Consider the following 20,279-nt stretch of genomic DNA (forward strand, 5'->3'; position numbering starts at 1 on the left):
GACCGCTGTTTCATATATCACTCCACAGTCAATAAGTCTGGTAGATTTTGATTTTTAATCAAATAAACTAATGACACCTTGTGGTAAAAAGACCGTTCTCTCTCAAGATCATGTGACTATCATTTTTAAATATGGGTTTTTCACCAGTATCTGAAAAAAACTGAATGATTATCAAATGAAATGATTATCAAAATGCTTGCCTCTTACACTCTTGCACTGTTTTTGCACCAATGCACTTTGTGGCTGAGCCGAACTTTGACAAACAAATGCCATGAAATACATTTAGTCTATATTTGTTTTTGCATAGTGTGGGTTTCTCTTGTTTCTCTTACCTGGATTACAGTTTACATTTTAGGCATTTAGCTGAATCTCATATCCAGACTGATTTACAATGACTACAACAGTAGAATAAAACCACATTTCTGGATCACCAGAAAGCAACCAGTATTAGGGAGGTCAAGGGTCAGAGCCACTGTATCCAGACAACAAATGTAACAAAATATTCCTGCAACACTAAAATGATTACATATGATAGAGCAGTGCGAGGTAAAAGCCAATAGGGGCAGGGAGCAATTTGAAATGTTTTTCAATACATATGAAGGTGCATCAGTGCCTTCTGCTGGCCAGCCACCATTGAGACAGGTTGAAGTCATAGTTCTCTAGTAAAGGAGACCGTTAGAGCACCCTGGGGTGTCTTGGGTTAAGGGTTCATTTTCTAGTTCAGAACTGATAACACTATTGTATAATCAATTGGATGTAAAAAGTGAAACATTGTGTGTGTCCCATTCATTGTCTCTGGAGTGGCCTATCAACATGTTCTACCTATCTTCACCACTAGATGTCAGTAAAGGACACCTGTACCTGTACTGTACTTGAGAATATTTGATATAGTGTTGATTTTTTTTTACAGTCTATAGCTGATACATATACCAAAATACAGATGACACTTTCATGATATTTGTAGTGGCTAAAATGTATTTTGGATTTGCTTGCAGATAAATGCCTTCAACAGTGTGTACTGTAGGAACAAAATCTGTTTCCAGTGTCTAAAATGTAGTTTGAATGAATGTCATTTACATGTACAAATACATTTTTTGGCCATTTTTTATATATTTTGAAACATATCTCTAAAAATACTCTATACTGTTTCTACAGCAAAAGAGCATCATCTTAATGCATAAAAACTGGATGCTGAAGAGGCGAATGCAGTGAACCATAACACTGTCTGTCTGCTTGCATGCAAAGTCACTGTGTGTCTGCTGCCTTCAAGTGCTGTTGGAAAAAATCCTGATTTTGACTGTACAAAAATGAACTAAAAACACTGTATTATGTTCATATTTAACTTTCAGCTGTCATGCATTTTTATTTATAACAAATGAATTGAAACATCAATTACATGCCTAATGCACATTTTCTCCTCTTCACTCAGCACAAAGTAGCTATATGCGGCATGATTTATAAAAATAAAACAACAGTCACCAAAAAAAAACTACATGTGTTACAGGGTCCATCTTGTTATTGTTTCCAACCAAAAGAAACTGGAAGTGTGACAACTGTTAAACTTGGAAGCTTACGAGCTTACGAGGAGCACTTGAAGGCAACGTCAGGGTTTTATTTCCTGGTACATGAGTTACACTTTGTATGTGTTCCTTTGTCAAAGAAAGAGCAAGTGCAGACTATTTAATGTCTGCTGAATGTTGGGAAAATATAACACAGCTGTGAAAATTGAAAAGTCCACCTTAATTTCTTGTTTGTGGGTTTAATATTTATACCAACGTTTCCATAATAGTACCATTTTGAATCTTAATTCAATCTATTAATCTATTAGTCGACATCTGGCCTGTAGACAGTAAGCAACTAGTGCTTTATGCTCTTCTTTTTGTCCTGTGCCTGTTTTATGCTATCAGTTTCCCTAATGTGTTTAGCTTATAAACTTGTTACTGACTTCTGGAGTCACACTTAATGTTTTTAAAGAGCTCTTCAATTTCTGTTCCTTTGTATGATTGTTCTCTTTTCAGACGATAACATAGGGAAACTGACATAGTGTGTGCTGCCCAAAGATGGTCTGTTTCAGAAGATAAATCACTCAAAGTAAAAAAAAAACCTCAGACATGCTCTCCTCCTGCAGTTTTTCCCTCAGGCAGAGATGGTATAAGCATAGCTGTTATTTTTCTATTGATAAGCATAGCTGTTACCATAGCGACTGTGCTGGTACTGACCTGCAACAATGTTGTTTTTCTTAAAAACTACTCATCGCAAAAATGTAAATCTTAGCTCTGCATGCTTTCAATACTTTCAGCTTGTGTAATTTCCTCCAAATGAAACTTTATGTTTTTAACAGAAAATATCTGGAACAGCAGACCATATTTCACTCATTCCTCCATTCACACCAATGCGTTAAGCGCAGACTCTGCTCATGTTTGTGGCACCCGGAAAGAGAGGCAGAGTGAGAACTCTCTCTTTCCTCTTCTTCTTTGTTGCCAGTCGACTGAATTCCTCGCCATGGCAATTATAACCATGGCAACCAGCATCAGTGCAATGCTGGCCTGTGCGAGCCATGTTGCCTCAGTAATGGGAGGCCTCCGTCAGGCGAGATCTCTTTTCTTCCATTTTTCTTTTTTTTTCTCTTTCTTTCTGTTTTGGTCCGGAGTTGCAGAAGGACGTGAGGGGGAGAGAGGCAGCTGCTTATGGAGGATAATGAGGTTGTTGGCTGGCTGGTTGGTCATGATGTGCTTCACACTGCCGGAGGAGGCCCACTGCATTAAAATGACATTTGTATCCATTTGATTTGCCTTGGTGTACATGTATGCTTGTGTGTGTATACTGTACATGCACACACATACATGCTTATTGGATACGCCTAACTAAATAGCATCAAACAAACAAAATGTCTCACACATAGCTTATCATATGACGCATTTCCCTCAGCATGGAGAATGTGGAGGTGCAGTGAGTGGTGGTGTTTTATGAAGTGTGTTATACTGTACACCATCTTCCTCCCTGCAGGTGGGCCCAGCATCTCCTGAGTAATAACGTCACCTCTGCTATTCAGTCTGCAGCGTCTCTCTCTCTCTTTGTCTCCTGTATCCGCCTGTCGGCCTCTAAAATGATGGTCTCTATTTTGGGAGCAAGAAAAATGCAAAAAAAAAAAAAAGATCATACATTTTGTCTAAACTGGTCATTTTTCAAGTCTGTGTTAATCACCGGGTAGCTTTGAGCGCAAAGTAAATCAAAATATTCCACTTTTATATTCGAGGTAACACAACAGAGTACAGATGCTCCACCTTGTATCATTGTCATAAGTCATTATTGAATCATGACTGTGCATATTTCCCTCAGACTAACAGACTGGAAAAAAAAAAAATCATCTGCCAAATCTACTCATGAGTGACAGTTGAATGTTCCAGGCCTCAGATGGACGGCCATATTATGATATTATGATATTACCCAGTATGGGTGTACGGCGGGTGTGATAATAACGTGAACTGTTACGTGAGCGCATGTGTTTCTATTCCTATACGCTGGAAGCTTTCAGACTGGGGGTTTGATCCCCAACCACAGATTAAAAACCAGGGATTAGGGAGATGCTGGAGCACAGGCTGCGATGGAGGAGGAGAAAACAACAAGTTTATGATCACCTTGTATTTTCCATTAGCAATTAGTTTGATAGTTTTACATTTAGATTGAATATGATCAACTAATACTACTAATTTAAAGTTTAGGGAGAGGTTCCTACTTTTACTTATTTTTCAAAAATGTTTGGTTCTATTTTATATATTCTGAGGACTGTCTGTATTTGGACAACAAATGTATTAAAATTGCTCATAATAATAAATGTAAACCATATTCATGTTTCTCTACTTGAAGCTCAGTAGAAGTCAGAAACAGAGAAGAATTCATATTGATTTAAGCAAATACTAGCTTGGTTTCAGGTTAATGCAGATTATTTTATTATATTTTTGTCACTACAGATAAGGATATTCATTATTTTCTGCAGTCTGTTTTCTTTATTTCTGCTACAGCTGCCATTCAGGACCACCTTTCCCCCTTCTTTTACTTTCATGCTTTACCATCCCTCCATCTCTGAAAGAAAACACAGATTCAAAACGATAAATTGTCTTCCTGGACATGAAATTCCCATCTCCAGTCGGCTCTATAACATATAATTAGCAGGGGGGGTGAAAAGGGGGAAGCTGGTAATAAAGCAGGTAGGTTTTAATGTGTAATTACAAGGTAAGTAGACACAATGTGGTACCCCAGCGCAGAAACATCCCTCCCCCAAACCACCTCCTCCTCCACCTCCTCCCACCCTTTTTCTCTCCTCATGAATATTGGGGGATTAAGGCACAGAGAGAGGGAGGGAGGGAGGGGGGAGGAGGAGGAGGCGTGGACAAAGGGAGAAAGAGAGGAGAGAGAGAGAGGGAAGAAAGGAGGAGGAAGGGAGGGGGGGGGGGGGTTGAGCTGCTATCGTCACGTCAGACTCCAGTGCGCAGGCTCTGTGCGAGCTGGGCTGGCTGCCTATTGATTGGAAAACAACGGGCTGTGGGAGGACAGATAAGGGCGGCTGTGGGCAAAACGGGTGAGGGAAGGGATACAGACCACGCTCTCATCCCTCTCTCTCTCTCTCTCTCTTTCTCTCTCTCTGGTATTCTGTTTCCCCCCCCCCCTCTCTCTCTTTCACACTGGAATGCATGTAGCTGCTGCTCGTCGGTGGGTTTTTTTGCAGTGGAGGGCGGCTTAGGCGCAGATCCGCCTCGTCTAAGAAGGTCCAGCCATAATATCGGAGGCACATCCACTGCAGGTAATCCGGCCTCTCTGCTGTACTCATCCCTCCGTCCTGTTCTTCTTCCATTCCTCCCTGACCCGTCCGACAGCCTCGTTCTCCCTCCATCCTCGCCTTGTAACCATGGTTTCCTCCATCTCCTCTCCTTTCCCCGTATCCTCACTGCTCTTCTTCTCCTCCTTTTTCTTCTACTTCTTCTTCTTCTCTCCCTCCCCCACTCTCATCTTTTTTTTTTTTCTTCCCTCTGATGAGCTGATGACATACACTTGCTTGATTTCCATTTCGGCCACAGCGGTCTGCATATTGATTTGAAGGGGAATCCATTTCAGTTTGCATCTATGTGTGTAAAAACACAGATGATTTGACAGGTATTTGGATTACAAATATAGTTATATTGCCTGCTTGGTGCAGCTGAGCCACATCCATTTTTTATTCATCCTAGCTATGGGTAGTGACAGTCATATTTTCTTATAGCCAGTGGCAGTAATAGATGCAAACCATATTCATGCTTCAAGTGAGAGGCACATATGCACACACTTATGGATATTAATAGCAGTGGCCATGTGTTGGCATTGTTCTAATCCAAAATAGGACTTGCTTGTTTCTCTCTTTTAATAAATAAACCACCATCACAAATTTGGATAATTGGCAGACATGGATATCAGCATGCATTGTGTGTGTATGTGAGTACAAATATGAAAAATACACTTTAGAAATACTGCAGTGGAATTGTTGTTGGATTTGTTGTTCAATTTAGTGGTAGTGGTGGTCTTCCCAAGGTAAAATGGGGTGAGTGATTTGGATCCATTGCATTAAATAACCGCTGATGAGCTTTCGTGATTGGCTCTTTCTGTACCTGCATCCTTCCGATGAGCTCCTGTGATTGGCTGTTGTGGATTTGTTTGGCTTCCAGCAGGGAGAGAAACCTGGGGCCACTGGTCTCTGTGAAGGTCACACATAAAAAAGCTGACACGCACATCCTAAACACACACACACACACACACACACACACACACACACATACATACTATACATTGCACTATGCAGACATTCAATACATATACCTGCACACCTCAAACACATCCACACAGCCTGCTGCTGCGATTTCACACCTTGCTTCTGTCAGTGCAAAATATTTTGAACTCGAGATTTTCTCCCTGCTGAAATTCTCACAGAACAATGCATCAGTTCCACCGGCAAAGAAACCCTGTGGCAAGGTTAGAGTCAACTACTAATTTCCTTGCCTTCATTCATCATTAGAGTGGATGGAATGGCCTTAGTTGGGTCTATTGACAGATGCAAGCTGTCAGTCAGTGTCACATAATGGATGCAGGGAGTGATGCATTTCCCTCGCTGCTAGGAATTACGCAGCATGGAGTCATTTTCTCGACCATTGATGTCAAAGCAGAAATATTGGGACGAGCGCTGATGAGAGAAAGATATAAAGCGGAGGAGGACGCAGCAGATGTAATAAACACAGAGAGAGAGAGAGAGAGAGGGCGAGATCCTGAGAAATAATATCCGGCCTTTTGACGGAGGCGGCACTTTGCTGAGTGGTGTGATGACGAGGAAGAGGCTTGCACCAGCTCGTTTTAAATGGACTGGGCTGCGCTCGTCCACTACGCCCGGCCACACTCCAGCAAAGCATTAAGGATGAAATTTAGGCCTCGCTACTGTAATTACACTGCGTCAGCAAGTCCGACTGAAGACAACTTCTCTCACAACTCTGACTGCAGCATTACATCCGTCCTGAATGAAGGATACATCTCTTTTTAGTTGTAGACCATTTACTTTCTGTTTTGTGAAATGAGATTTGATGTTTCAGTCATTGATGGCCCTTTTAGCACTAATGAGCTCCGAAGAAGTTCTCAACGTGAATGATATCTCTTTGTTTTTATCATGTATTGGTTTTTGTTTATATTATATCACTGTTGACTGAATTGTGATAATGACCATCAGCATAATTATCTATAGTTCTTTTAGCTTCTGGAAGGGTGTTTTATGGGAGCTGAGCGTGAAAACCCCCAAATGGACCGAACGAAAGCACAAAGCAGATCAGCAAGGCTAATGTTTGCACTGGCAGCCGACATGTTTGCTTTGGTTAGCATTAAAATTCACAGCAAAATGAGAAAAACCTACACATGGACTTTTTAATTGCCAATGTCAAATTTGCCTAATGCTCTCAAGACCTCACTTTGTCTTCACGTTCAATTTGTCTTCACGCCAAATTTCAGAAATTGAAGGTTATACTGTTCTTAGCCTAGTGTTCTTATACCTTCATGCCCCAGAATCTTAGAAACCTCATGCCCCAGAATCTTAGAAACCTCATCAGCGAAATCCCAACAGTGGTACTTAATTAACTGTGGTTTACCAGTAAGCCCAACTGGTCCAGGCTCCCCGTGGGACCTGGTCCCCTTCTGGTGCCTCTCTCTCCATCTCCTCTTTGTCTAGACAGCATGGTGCCATTCCACATGAGGTGAGCTAGCAGGGGCGTGATTTAGGAGACGCCAGACAGGTCCTTTAGGGATATTGGTAAATCTAGCAGATGGGGACAAAATAAGATGAGAGTGATGAAGGATTTTTGTGCTTGGTCTAAGCTGGTCCTTTCCTTTAACACATCTGCTGTAGCAATGGCCTTGTCTTGTTAAAGGAATGCGGATAAAAATGTAAAACCGTTATGGAAATCAGCAAACTCTATGCGTTAAACGTTTCATCACCACCTTTGTCTCTTGCACCTTTTCTCCAGGGCTTCCATTCCAGTGATTAAACTGCCGGGGGACACCATGGAGGCCCCTCTCGTGTGTTTGGATGAGGAGTTCGAAGACCTCCGGCCCTGTCGGATGGACGACCTGGACCATCCAGCGCTCAGCCATTCCTCTTACTCACCCACCACCACCACCACCGTCCCACTGGCTCCCATCAGCCGCGAGGACTTCTCTGAGCTGGAGAACTTCTCAGAGATGATGAGCTTCAAGTCCATGGAGGACCTGGTCAACGAGTTTGATGAGAAGCTCAACGTCTGCTTCCACAACTACAACACCAAGACGGAGGGCCTGGCGCCCATTCGCAGCCAGTCGCACAACCAAGAGGATGAGGAGAGGCTGCAGGATGAAGAGTGAGTGACCGCTGCTAATTTGGCTTTACAAAATGTATTTTCAAGACCTGAGATCTTTATAGCTCCAAGACATAGTTCAGTTCTCTAAGAATCTGATTTAGTGTAAAACTTGATCTATCATAAACTGGTACTTTTAGCACTTCCGAAAGTATTTGCATCAGTGTTTTTTTTTGATACAGAAAACAGAGGTGGATAGCATTTGCTAGCAGTGCTATGGGAAGTCACTGGGACCAAAACCATGCCTCTTAAAAATCACATGTAGCACCTTCCAAATAGCTTCCTACTGTACAATTGCACAACATTGGTCAACATGACTCTTGAGAGACATGTTTTTTTTTAGCTTCAGTGACTTCCAGCAGAGCTGATAGCAAATGCTAATAACTTCTGCTTTCTGTATCTTAAAATCCAAAACACTGGTCCCTTTTGAACTATTATTTTCAGCAGAATACCTTTGTGCTTTGTGCCATCGGGGCTTTGTATTACAACCAACAATAAAGGAATGCCAAGGAAACACATAGCACACTACATAGTGTGGTAAAAACGTGAAAGTATACTCATACAAAATGTGAAATAAGATGGAATGGATCCCAGAATTGTATCTCACTCAAACACAAAATCAGGGCCAAAACACTGGCTCACCAGCCCAGAATCTCACAGATGTCAAATGACAAAATATTTTGGTACCTGCTGTCACTCCAGTTCCCCACCAGTGTGACCACAACAACACAAACAACCAGTCACTCAGCAGCGTGACCCCACCCAGCCCAGTCCACAGTCAGGCAGCAAGCTGAATTATTCAACGTGCGTTTTTGTCCGCCTCAGTTGGCTTTGCTGTTGCTCTGTCTGTCTCAGTCTCTGCCTCTCTACCAGCTGACTCCCAGAACCTCCACCATTTGTTAACAGGCTCTGAGGCGGAAACGCAGACATCCTCACAGTGTGCGAAAATGAATCCCCCTCTGCTAAAAATAGCCCAACAGTAGGTGTATGGAGAGAGTTTTTGGACTGGAATCACATGAACTAACAAACGAACAAATAAAGAAAACAATCCACAATTACCATTAAGCACCATTAAAAAATCTTCAGTAGCCACAAATACGTTTTCACTTGTCTTTTATATAAAAGAATATGAAATGGCTTGAAAAAATGAAAGCGTATTTGTGAATAATTCAAGATGTTATTGAGCGCACAAGACAGAGTCCTACTACCCTAATCTGCATGTTATTACCAAGACCATGAGCTCAGTGCCAGACACTGTAATGGTTTTGGCCCAGATGAGGAAGCCAGTACAGATGCAGTAAAGACAACTTTTATCAGATATAGCCACTCTACTACTTCTAGCTTTTCTGTTTGTCCCATGAACATTGTATCATTGCTCCTACCGGTATCTATGTACCATTTCTAGGAGCCAGTAGTCCATGCTGTGATTTCAAAACAAGTGGGTCTCACTCAGGTGATTTTATACCGGTAATCCTAGTGACTTCAGTACCACTTAGGCACAGAATACAAACAGGTTATCAGTAAAAAGCATCATTTTGGACTATGGAACTGAGCCATATTTACAGTATTGAGGTAAAGCTGTTTCCTTTGAAGTTGTCATTGTGCTTGGCCAGTAAGAGTGATGCTAACAGCATTGCAGAGGGCCTGATGTTGTGTTAGGCATAGGAAAAATATTACATCTCTGTGGAAGGGGCTGCAGTGATGCTGTCCATGACAATTTAAAATGACTGATTTGAATATTATGAAACTGGCAAGTCTCATGGACACTCCTCTGTCACGGAAACAAGCTCCAACACCATGTACAAGTTCATATCTACATGGCAGATCCCGTGAAAAGACGACACGCTCTAAAAGATGATAACTTTACATTTATCCGTTTATCAAATCATCGTCATTACAGATCAGCAACAGTCTGTTGCCATATTTTTAACATAATCCTTGCAGTTGCCTGATTAGAAACCCAGATCTGAGTGTGTCCAGCAGGCTGATGTGGAACTAGAATATTAAATAGGATGACTCCCCTTCAGTGGCTGAAGGCCAACAAACACAGCAGGACAGCTTTGTAACATCGAGTTCCTGTTGGCCAGACGGCCCCGTGTGTCTGCACAGGCAAGTGTGTGTGTGTGTGTGTGCATGGGTGAGCAATGCAATATGTCTTGTTCAGGATTATCATAGTTTTGTATTTTTCATTTGCTTTTATTTTCATGTAGTTTTCGATTATTATTTCAATTTCAGTTTAGTTTTAGTTGGTTTTCGGTGTGAGTTTGGTCATTTCGGTCACCAGGATAGCGCCATCTAGTGGCATAGTTAGAATTCATAAACAATAGCCAAAAATTCTCTCCTGCACATAAACATGACAAAATAAAAAATCATATACTTTGTTTTACAAGATTGTTTTAGTTCCGTTTAAATTTTTTCACAAAGCCTAGCTGTTATTTCAGTTTACGACAATTCTTTCTAACACCTAGGTTTCATCTTGAGCTGTTTACTGTAACAACCTCGGTCCTGTTCATGTATCGGTGCGTGCACCCACAGCAGGCATGTCCAGTGAGGTAAGCACTGTGATGAATGGCCCACTTGTCCGCTATGTGTCTGGGTGTGGGCAGTGCCACCGGGAGCAGGGCATGAGGCCCGAGCCAACCTCCAAGTGGGGGAGAGACACAAAGGCTCAGAAACAAAGGAAGAGTTTTCCTCCAGTTTTATGTCACTCCTCCTCAGACAGAGGCTTTCACTGGCTGGCTGCAGGGACGTCTGAAACAATGATGTGAGAGGCTTTATCTAAATCTCTTCTCAGGATACCTTGCAAGGAGTCGTAAGCTGTGTGCTTTTTTTTCTGTTGTGCATTGTTCCTCTCTCCGGGCCTACAGCTCCGCACATTGATCAACGTTATTGACTTGCCACATTGAAATAGTAAGCGAGTTGCAGGCTGCTGGAGAGAGAATGCTGAGTAGACCGCCTTGAAACCAGGAAAATAAAACAGCACAAGAAACTCTAATGCTATTATATGCCTGTATAACCAAATCTTCTCTTGATTTACCAGCTAAAAATAGTAGACAGCCTTTAGAGCTATGGTCAGAAATAGTTTTTGATCAGTTGTTTTGGTAGTTGAAAGTTTCTCTTGCTTACATGTGTGTATGTGTGTGTGTCCATTTGCATGTTATTTTGCAGTGTGTGGGATGCTCTAACGGACAACTACATCTCCAGCTGGGACAACCCCAACGCAGAGGGACTCAACGGCAACCTTTCTGACCAGGAGGTACATCTTTGCTCCACTTCCTTGTTGTGTTTTTGCATCCAGTTGTACGTGGATTAGATGCAGGGAATGTGTATAGGCCTATTAGGGCTTTAGATAGATATGAATAGTATAAACCTTTTATTATATTTTTGGAGAGGTGAATTTATGTGGCTTTCCTGGCCTGTACCTACATTCCTGATAAAAGAGCAATGGGGGAAATAAACTCTTTTTTTTTTTTTTATTCTGTTTCTCCTGTTCTTACTCAGTCTTGCAGCATTGTTACACAAGCGGTTGCATCATACATTATGAATATTCAAATGGTGTTTGAATCCCCATATGGATGATATGATACTGTACATGTGAAATTGACCATGAATGGCTGCTTTTGTGGACTCCTTTAATGTTTATTTTCCGCTTTTGTACTCAAATGAGTATCATTTTATTGGAAGTGCTACCAGTTCTGAAACAGAAAACGTGCTCACATCCCCAGAAAATTGCTCTCACAGCCTTTTCTTCCATGTTTTCCAGTTCATTCTCAATAGACTACATAGATCAGGGAGGTGGAATATACTGATCCATTTTGCCACTGGCTACAGGGGTTGAATGAGTGTTTACTAATGTAAAGTGATCTGTCCTAGTTTACAGGATAAAATATGATTCCCTTTAAAAGAGCATTTTCACTACATCAGTTATAGTTATATGGGTATATAGGCTACACATATTCTCTAAGGGTAGGAACTGCTGAGGAGAAATGGTCTTGCAAATCTCAAACCCCAATTTAATTCAAAATGCTGGCCTGTTTTTCACCCAAGTTTACACACAGTCTATACAATACAATACAAAATTCATGTATTACTGTCACATACTAATTAGTCCTGGTATCAAGAGCTCAGTCACTGACTTAGAAGATGACAAAATTAAATAAAGATAAAGCAAGAACTAGGGTCATATTGGTTTCACTAGTGGCATTATGGACCAATTTTGTATTGGGCTTAATTTATTTAATTTCTGTTTTTTATTACCCTAACCCTAACATTGCTTGGGCAATATTTCTGATTTTTCCACTTTTGGGTAACTGTGAATGTGAGCGTAAAATGAATCAAATGCACAGCAGCACAATGTGTCATCAATGTCAGTTTCAAGGTGCCCAAACAGAACAGCTAACTGGTTGGTTCTTTCCCAGGCCGAACTGTAGCGCTGACACATAAAGACATGCTTGACCAACCTTGACTGGCCCGCCATCCACCATAAGTTCCTCTCTCCCTCCCCTCCCCTCCCCTCCCCTCCTCCCTTAATTGGCTGTCACATACAACTGCACAGCGGGCACTTTGCAGTCTAGGCCATGTATGCTTTGGTGGAGGCCAGCACAGACCTTTTAGCCCGAGAGAGTTGTTACATGCTGTCAGGAAAGACATCCTACCAGGCTCATAGTGGAGCTAGATTCTGCCTTCTGTCCAATTGGTGGAAATCTGTAAAAACAAAGATACTAAGTATTATTTCAAAATAAGATATCTACCATTTTAAATTGAAAGTGGTAATTGCTGTGGTGTTTGAGTTTCTCTTTTCTGTTCAGCCATGGTGGCTATCGCTGCTCATGCTAACTACCCAGCTCTTCTTCTGTTTATTATTCCAAACAAACTGGAAATGTAAAAAGCATCATTTTCTGGGCGTCAGAGGATTTTTCCCAGGAAAGAGCTACCAGACACCGGGTGTTTAGAACAGCAAATGTAAAAGCTTTCATGATCTGGCTATCACTATTGTGCTGTATCGATCAGCATTAGAGAGTAGCAAAACAGAATTTATTTATTTTAACACCTAACCTAACAAAATGATGGCTGGCTGAAAGTAAAACTCCCTTCCGAATATTAGTGAAGTTATTAACTATTTCAAGCCCTTAACTTATGAAATAGTAAAATGATGTGGGAAAAAGTGATAGTAAATAATCTAAATGCCTGTGTTTTTAATTATTCAGCAATGAGCATGACACAATATTTTTTTCCAAAATGGATACTTTTAGAGTGAAACCTTTCAAATATTTATGCATGGGATTTCCAAATGAGTTCATACCAGGATTTATAAACTATCGATGTCTTCCCTGCCCAGACATCAGGGAATGTGAATTGAGGTCCAATTCCAAGAGACCATTACTAACTCTAACTCTAAAGCTTCATCTAGTACTTATTAATTCATCGTAAACATATGAATAATGAACGTTCATCGGTTTATTCTGTTTCATCTCACCTTCTGCAGATCCACGAAAAAGAGGAGGAGGAGATGAACGAGAAGAACGACAATGCCAACTGCCTGGGCGAAGAGCCTCTCATCACAGCTGATCAGGTGTGTGTGTGTGTGTGTGTGTGTGTGTGTGTGTGTGTGTGGGGATCTATTTGTTTATGTCCTACTTTGATATGAGGAAGATGAAAACAGACCCTTGGATCAGATTATCAATGTGCATACATGTGTGTTTATCACCTTAAATGACTCCCTAGCAATCCTGCTTGCCTGCACGCTGCTTTTGGAGTGTGCATGCGATAAAACACATACAATGAAATTACTCATGTCATTTCTGACAGTGTGGAGTATTGCTCTTAGCTCATGCGGGAATAGGAGTGTACACAGATGCCTGCCTACATCTGACTCAAGGCTGTCTCTGTGGTGCACCAGCCTGTGTGGGCATCAATAATAGATATAGGTATGATATGGACACTTAAAGAGGAGCCTTTTGGTCTTTTAGCAGCCTCTCCCGACAAATGGACGGATATGGACGGATGTGTACTTACCCTTCTCTCCTAATCTCTCTCCTGTCCATCCCTCACTCCCTCCATCCATCCGCCTATATCCTTCCATCTCTCTCTCTCTCTCTCTCTCTCTCTCTCCAAGGTCATCGAGGAGATAGTGGAGATGATGGAGAACTCTCCGGATCCCGGTGAGACAGAGGAGGAGGATGAGGAGGAGAGCAGCCACTCCGCCCCCAGGACCAGCCCTTCCCTCCTGGAGGAGATCCGGCAGCTGTCGCAGGCCTCCAACAACAACTGCTCCTATGAAGGTAGGGCTGGGAACCGCGTTCATGTCACCAGTTTATTAACCCCAAAGTCTTCTGCTGCCAATGTCTTCTACGGCAACTCCAGATGAAGGTTGAGGGCTTCGCACACTGGCACTTTGGGACACTTTGGGTCTGGGATGTGAACTGGTGGGGTGCTTCTTTAAGTTCTACTGCTGCCCCTACCAATGCTGTATCTCCAAGTCCAGCATGTCACATTAAAGAAATGGTAACAGACTGGTTTCTAAGCTCGGGACTGAAGCTCCCATCTACTGCTCATCCAAAAGGGAATCTTTCCTGGCCGCTACTGTTACAAAAGAGCATCCAAAGGGCAGCTATGCAGGAGAGATGATCAGTCTTTATAATGGCGGAGATGCAATACCCTTTAGGTTGCAATGACTGGTGCCTCTCAAAACATGTTCCTAAACATCAATACCAAGCATCAATAAATAATATGAGTTTAGGCAGGAACCCCTCTCAAATGAGACCTTGACATAGACTGGACTTGAGTAATATCATCATCTAATGGTAGATCCAATATAAGAGACATTTAGGATGTGGCCCTTTGATAGGAACCAGGCTCAGAGTGCATAGACACCATGTTCAAGGACAACAGGCACACACTGCAAAAAATGTCCATAGTCTCACATTCGGTTTTCAAATCTTATTTTTCTTAAAACAAGAGGAAATTAACTGCCAATTGCATTGGAAACAAGTGAAATTATCTCACCCCCCTTGTCTTATCAGACTCAATACTAGATTAAAGGACATACTTAGCATATATAGCATTTTATTTTGTGAACCTCGGGTTTTAAGGTGTTAAAGAGAAACACACATGGACAGATTATCATGTCATGTTATTTCAGCAGGTCCAGCAGGTGAGAGTTCAGGAAGACGGTTTGTTCCCTGCCATAAGGCGCCCTGTCCCCGGACATATTGGACGTCCATGTGGTTCCCTGCTTGAGTTGCATTTAATGTGTACTGCCCACTGTGTGTGTATGGGAATGGGTACACAAGTGCACACGTGTGAGGCCGAGTATCTTTTGGCACATGCATCTGTATGTGTAAAGTCATGTTTGCCTGATTTTATGTATACTGATACATTTGCTGAAGGTTCCTTCCAGTGTGTGGGTGCAAAACATCAATAAAGCATTATTAGGATACTTGCATTTACATTTTACATTTACATTTTAGGCATGTAGCTGATGTTCTTATAAGATAAGATAAAATGAGCTTTAATGATAGCTGTTGGGAAGTTGGGTCTTCGCAGAAGGAAATAGGATATGGATAAAAATGCAACCAGCAGAACATAGTGAGGATTAAAGATACAGCGTGTTCATGCTAATACAGAACTCCTATTGCCTTGACAAAATTAGTACAATAGTAGGATCAGCTTCAATTCGTAAGTCACCAACATTGTAAGGCTCCAGTAGTGAGGAGTATAAGGGTCAAAAGTTTACATTTAACAGTACTTTATACCCCAAGGAGGATGTAAACTGTGAACTGTTCTATTCTATTCTATTCTATTTATATATGTTGCACACCAAGTCACTGCATTCCCAGTGGACTGAATTTGCACACTGTCTGCTGGAAGAAATTTTCACATCTGTCTTGTGTCTCCAGTTGCGTTCATTTTTCAGGAACATAGTGCAGCAATGACTGATGACTGATAAGATATTATTATTTGGTCAGTCTGATAAATTATTAGACGTACTGCTGGACAGCAAACTATCAGCTTACAGAGGGAACATTGGTCTTGAAGGCTTCCTGATGTGATTTTTTAAGATATGGCTTCCAATTAAATTTTGCGAAATTGAGCATGATTATTGGTTTGGTTGTCATTTTTCTTCTTTTTTTTTGTTATGTCATTACTTTCAGGGAAACCACGCAACGCTACAATGAGGTTGTCCTCCATTTTGGATGTGACTGGATAGAGTCCTACTTGAAGCTGATTGGCTTTTGCTTTACCCCATCAGGCAAATTTCTCCCTCAAGTTGAAAAATATTATTGCCGCGTTCACATCATGTCGGATTTACCGTAAATACGAGCTGCCAACTGGGAAAAAATGTTCATGTCAGCCCTCTAGTGGCAATAACAAGTAGGACACGTGGGAACTTTTTGTGTGCTCCAATATCTCCCACACCAGTGAAGTTGCATACTTTGCATACATTTGCAGAGGCTTTGCTTTAGTTTTTTTTCTGAATGTTCGGCTAATTTATGGCCATTGCCACACCTTGCCACACCCAACTCATGCCCATGTGTCCTTCTCCACCCCACCAACTCCTCCTTCACCCCTCTCTCCTCCTCCTCCTCCCATCCATTCCCCAGGCCTGAACCTGATGCCCAGCTCGGCGCTGGTCAAGCTGCTGCAGCGGGTGGAGGCCGCCATCCGCGAGTACTCAGAGGAGCTGGTCAGCCAGCTGGCTCGGCGCGACGAGCTGGAGTTCGAGAAGGAGGTGAAGAACACGTTCATCACGGCCCTGATGGAGGTGCAGAACAGGCAGAAGGAGCAGCGCGACAGCGGCAAGCGCCGGCGCCGCGACAACAAGGCCATGAGTCTGCAGGGGGGAGGGACCACTGCACCGGTGAATGCTGGGAACACCGGCTCCATGGGACGTACGGAGAAGACAGGGAGCATGCCTGTCAAGGTAAGAGGGGAGGAGGGGGAGTGGTGGCGCCAGAGAGAGAGAGAGAGAGAGAGAGAGAGAGGATGAATGGTGTGGCTTTCAAGCAGCAATGAGCACCTGACTCGTCTGATGTCAAGCAAGAGTGTGTGTGTGTGTGTGTGTGTGTGTGTGTGTGTGTATGTTGTATGCATGAGTGAATGAGTATACTGTAACTGAGTGTGTATGTCAGCAGGAATGTAGTGGAGGGTAAACCCACCAGAACTCAATTTACCCACATAAATTTAGAATACATCTCATAGTAAGTAGCGTGAAACTGTAATTTATATTATTATTTTAAGGGAAAAAAAAAAATGTTTTTCTGAAATAACAATTATTTTTGTTTCTGGGTTCTGTTTGCCTTATAACGATCACTGACTGAAGATTATAGTTCACCCTTTTAATTATTTAGCACTACATTACTGTATATGAGTATGTGCACCATAACTTAGGCCCCTTTGTCCAAGAGTGTTGCAAACTTGTGCATTCATCAGTGTAATTTTACCAATGCTAATGAAGCCATAATGTATATTTTCACCTCCATTAGGTGTGCTTATGAGTGTGCGGCTGCATGTTTATTCCTTGCAGTGTAAAGCAGAGAAAGGTGAAACCACATTGCCAGACAGCTCACTCTCTCCTCCCAATTGACTGTTAGCATAATGGATCTCAAGGCCATTAGCCTGTAAAAACTCTTCCAGGAAAGCTCCTGAAGTGGAAGTGACCCATCCTCTACATACAGTAACAGCCTAGTCCAGTCTACTCATGTCCAGTAACAGAGGAGTAGCTTAATGGATGCTTTCACTTCAGTGCAGTGCAAAGGAAAATCTTTCATCGGCTGCATTGTTTTTGTCTACTGACTGCCTGAAGCTGAATATGAATGTATTGTATATATGGGCTAATGTTGCAGCTGCAAAATAAATATAAACAATTAAACACATTTTCTTGTCTTACCATGATGGCACATTTATCAACATTTTGTGTGAAACTGCTTCCAATCTTCCTGATCAAAGAGTATATTTATATTTTAAGTCTGTGCATTCCTTTAATGGATGCTCAGTATCTTTAATGACGGTGTGTGTGATCTTTAATGTGTGTGTATGTGTGTGTGTGTGTGTGTGTGTGTGTGTGTGTGATTCCTGGTTGTGTGACCTGCAGCGTTTCAGCATGGAGGGACTGTCCAACATCCTGCAGACGGGCATCAGACAGACGTTTGGAAGCACAGGGAATGACAAACAGGTGAGGTCAAAGGTCAAATGATTTAAAAGGATCGAAGAGTCAAAAGTCATATTTTTGTATTTTGTATTTTGTATTTTGAATTTGTTCACGTTCAGATATTCAGTTTTAGAGTTTTTCTCTGAGTCAGTGCAATTCAGAAGACAGTTCTTTCAGTTTGGCTCAGATATGATAAAATTAATGCAAAATAATACATTTCACATGTATTTCAGAATATGTTTAGAAATATGTTTCAAAATATACAAAATTTGCCCAAAACTGTAGTTATACATATGCAGTAATTAACATCTTCAATCAATCTTGGACACTGGAAATGCTTTTCCTATATCCGTATACGACAATATACTGTATATCTACAAGTGTATTCAAGATATATTTTGGCCACTCAGAATATCTTCCAAATGAATGTGATATGAATACATGTACACATTTTACACAATATGTAATTTTTTATAATGTAAGAACTACAGTGTGCTATGGTCCACTGCAAGTAATGTCCACCTGAACAAGACATCTAATCTCAACAAAATGAAACAAGTTGGTTTGCAGTGAAAACGACAAATTATCTGACGCTAGGCTAGTTTTCAGTAAAATATAATTTTAAGACTCAATGACTAAAAGTTGTTTTAACTGTTAAATATCACAGTTTTCTGTTGACCTGAACCTGGACTCTCTGGTTTCAGTATCTAAACACAGTAATTCCATATGAGAAGAAAGCAACCCCTCCATCTGTGGACGACCTGCAGATGCTCACAAATAGTAAGTATTCTGTCTATCTATCTATCTATCTATCTATCTATCTATCAGTGTATTTCCGACCTGTTAAAAGCCAGTATACGTTGTATTTCTTCCACACAGTTCTTTATGCCATGAAGGAGGACAGTGAGAAGGTGCCTACACTGCTAACTGACTACATATTAAAAGGTAACACAAAGCATGAGTGCTATAGAGGTTGTTAGCATTTGTTAGCAATTTGTCAGCATGCTAGTTCACTTCAGAGGGGCTGAAGTAGAAGTAACTGTAGTAGCAACTGTTTAGGTGGTGCTACTTATAATTCTCAGGGTGCTGCGTATCATTTTTCAGATAAATGTTTTTCAGTCCCACTAACTTGCTAACAAATGCTAACAGCTTCTTCTGCTATAGTCTCAACAAGCCAAACATAGGCTTAACAACTTTTTGGATGACTGATAACACAGATCTCAGAAACCTAAAATATCCCTTAGAGCTGCCGTTTTTTTCTTCCTCCAGTGTTGTGTCCTACCTAAAAGCACCGCCAGGCCAGGGGCCACTGTGTGACGGGGAACCCCCCCTCTCCCCCCGAGGGCTTTTCCAACCTGGCAACCCTCCACGCCTCTGGCCCAAGCTGCATGACCTCCCCTCTTTTACCATTATCAGCCATGGATCCTCACCATCGACATTATTGTACCTTACTCACCTCAACTATGACTACTGCCTTTCGCTGAGCTCACCTTGTCTCTTCCTGCACACTAAGCTCAGGCCAGACCCAAAATGGCCGCCATCTGAATACTTACAAAGTGGGGCGGCCGGTCCCACTTTTAAAGGACTTTACTAACGGAGCATGATATGCTATTAACGACCACACCGCCACATCGGTACAGGGATGAATTCTTTTGTTATTGCTCTTTTTCTTTCTTTCTTTCTTTTGTTGTCGTTCTTTTTTCTTTGTTTCTTATAACAGGGACGATCTGACATTGGCAGGTTTTGACACTTATGTTTAAACCGACCTTTTACCCAGTGGGTTTTGTTGATCATACTGTTCACTGATCCATAAGGACTACACTTTACAGATAATTGAAATGCCATCCATGTGTCATCATCTCCTTGTATTGTTCGAGATGGAACAAACAAACAAAAAAAAGTAAATCTAATTCATTTGAATACAAAAGCCATGCACCTTTTTCTGCCAATTTAGTACTGTAGCTCCATGTGAAAAAATGAAACAACTATTACGGGTGCAGTGCAGTGTGTTATAAAGCATTTTTGTTCTTTTTTTTTTTTTAAAGCCAATATCTGAATATCCAGTGTTCTTCTGACTTTTTTGTAATTTCTTTTAATTTGTATCTAAATATTTGATATACACTCTGTTGCTGATTTTCTACTTTTATTTACTGTGTCATCAGAGTGATGTTGTGCATTCCACCCCGTTCAGCCATGTGGAGGTAGTTCACCGAGTTTTCCTTGAATGTCATTCC

General features: G+C 41.6%; 1 protein-coding gene and 1 pseudogene across 1 annotated transcript; both read left to right on the forward strand.

The window, feature by feature from the left end:
- Nucleotides 1–7,566: 7,566 nt before the first annotated feature.
- LOC139644713 (fasciculation and elongation protein zeta-1 pseudogene) lies at nt 7,567–7,902 on the forward strand (annotated as a pseudogene).
- A 2,533-nt stretch (nt 7,903–10,435) lies between these two features.
- Nucleotides 10,436–19,776, forward strand: LOC139644716 (fasciculation and elongation protein zeta-1-like). Its single transcript, XM_071520174.1, has 9 exons — nt 10,436–10,542; nt 11,064–11,151; nt 13,381–13,467; nt 14,011–14,176; nt 16,499–16,818; nt 17,989–18,069; nt 18,750–18,825; nt 18,925–18,990; nt 19,766–19,776. Exons 1-9 carry the CDS (start codon nt 10,436–10,438, stop codon nt 19,774–19,776), a joined length of 1,002 nt encoding a protein of 333 aa, XP_071376275.1.
- Nucleotides 19,777–20,279: the final 503 nt, after the last annotated feature.

Source organism: Centroberyx affinis, unplaced genomic scaffold (genome assembly GCF_046629955.1).
Source record: "Centroberyx affinis isolate AG114_WGS23_722 - 3 ecotype Tasmania unplaced genomic scaffold, CSIRO-AGI_Caff_v1 ptg000776l_1, whole genome shotgun sequence".
Classification (NCBI taxonomy): Eukaryota; Metazoa; Chordata; class Actinopteri; order Beryciformes; family Berycidae; genus Centroberyx; species Centroberyx affinis.

Bases quoted from the DNA above. Each gene is read 5' to 3' on its own strand.
- LOC139644716 (XM_071520174.1), top strand. From the start codon at position 10,436: ATGTCCAGTGAGGTAAGCACTGTGATGAATGGCCCACTTGTCCGCTAT. The intron at 14,177-16,498 runs GTAGGGCTGGGA...TCCATTCCCCAG, and splicing joins CAACAACTGCTCCTATGAAG to GCCTGAACCTGATGCCCAGC. The intron at 18,070-18,749 runs GTGAGGTCAAAG...CTCTGGTTTCAG, and splicing joins GCACAGGGAATGACAAACAG to TATCTAAACACAGTAATTCC.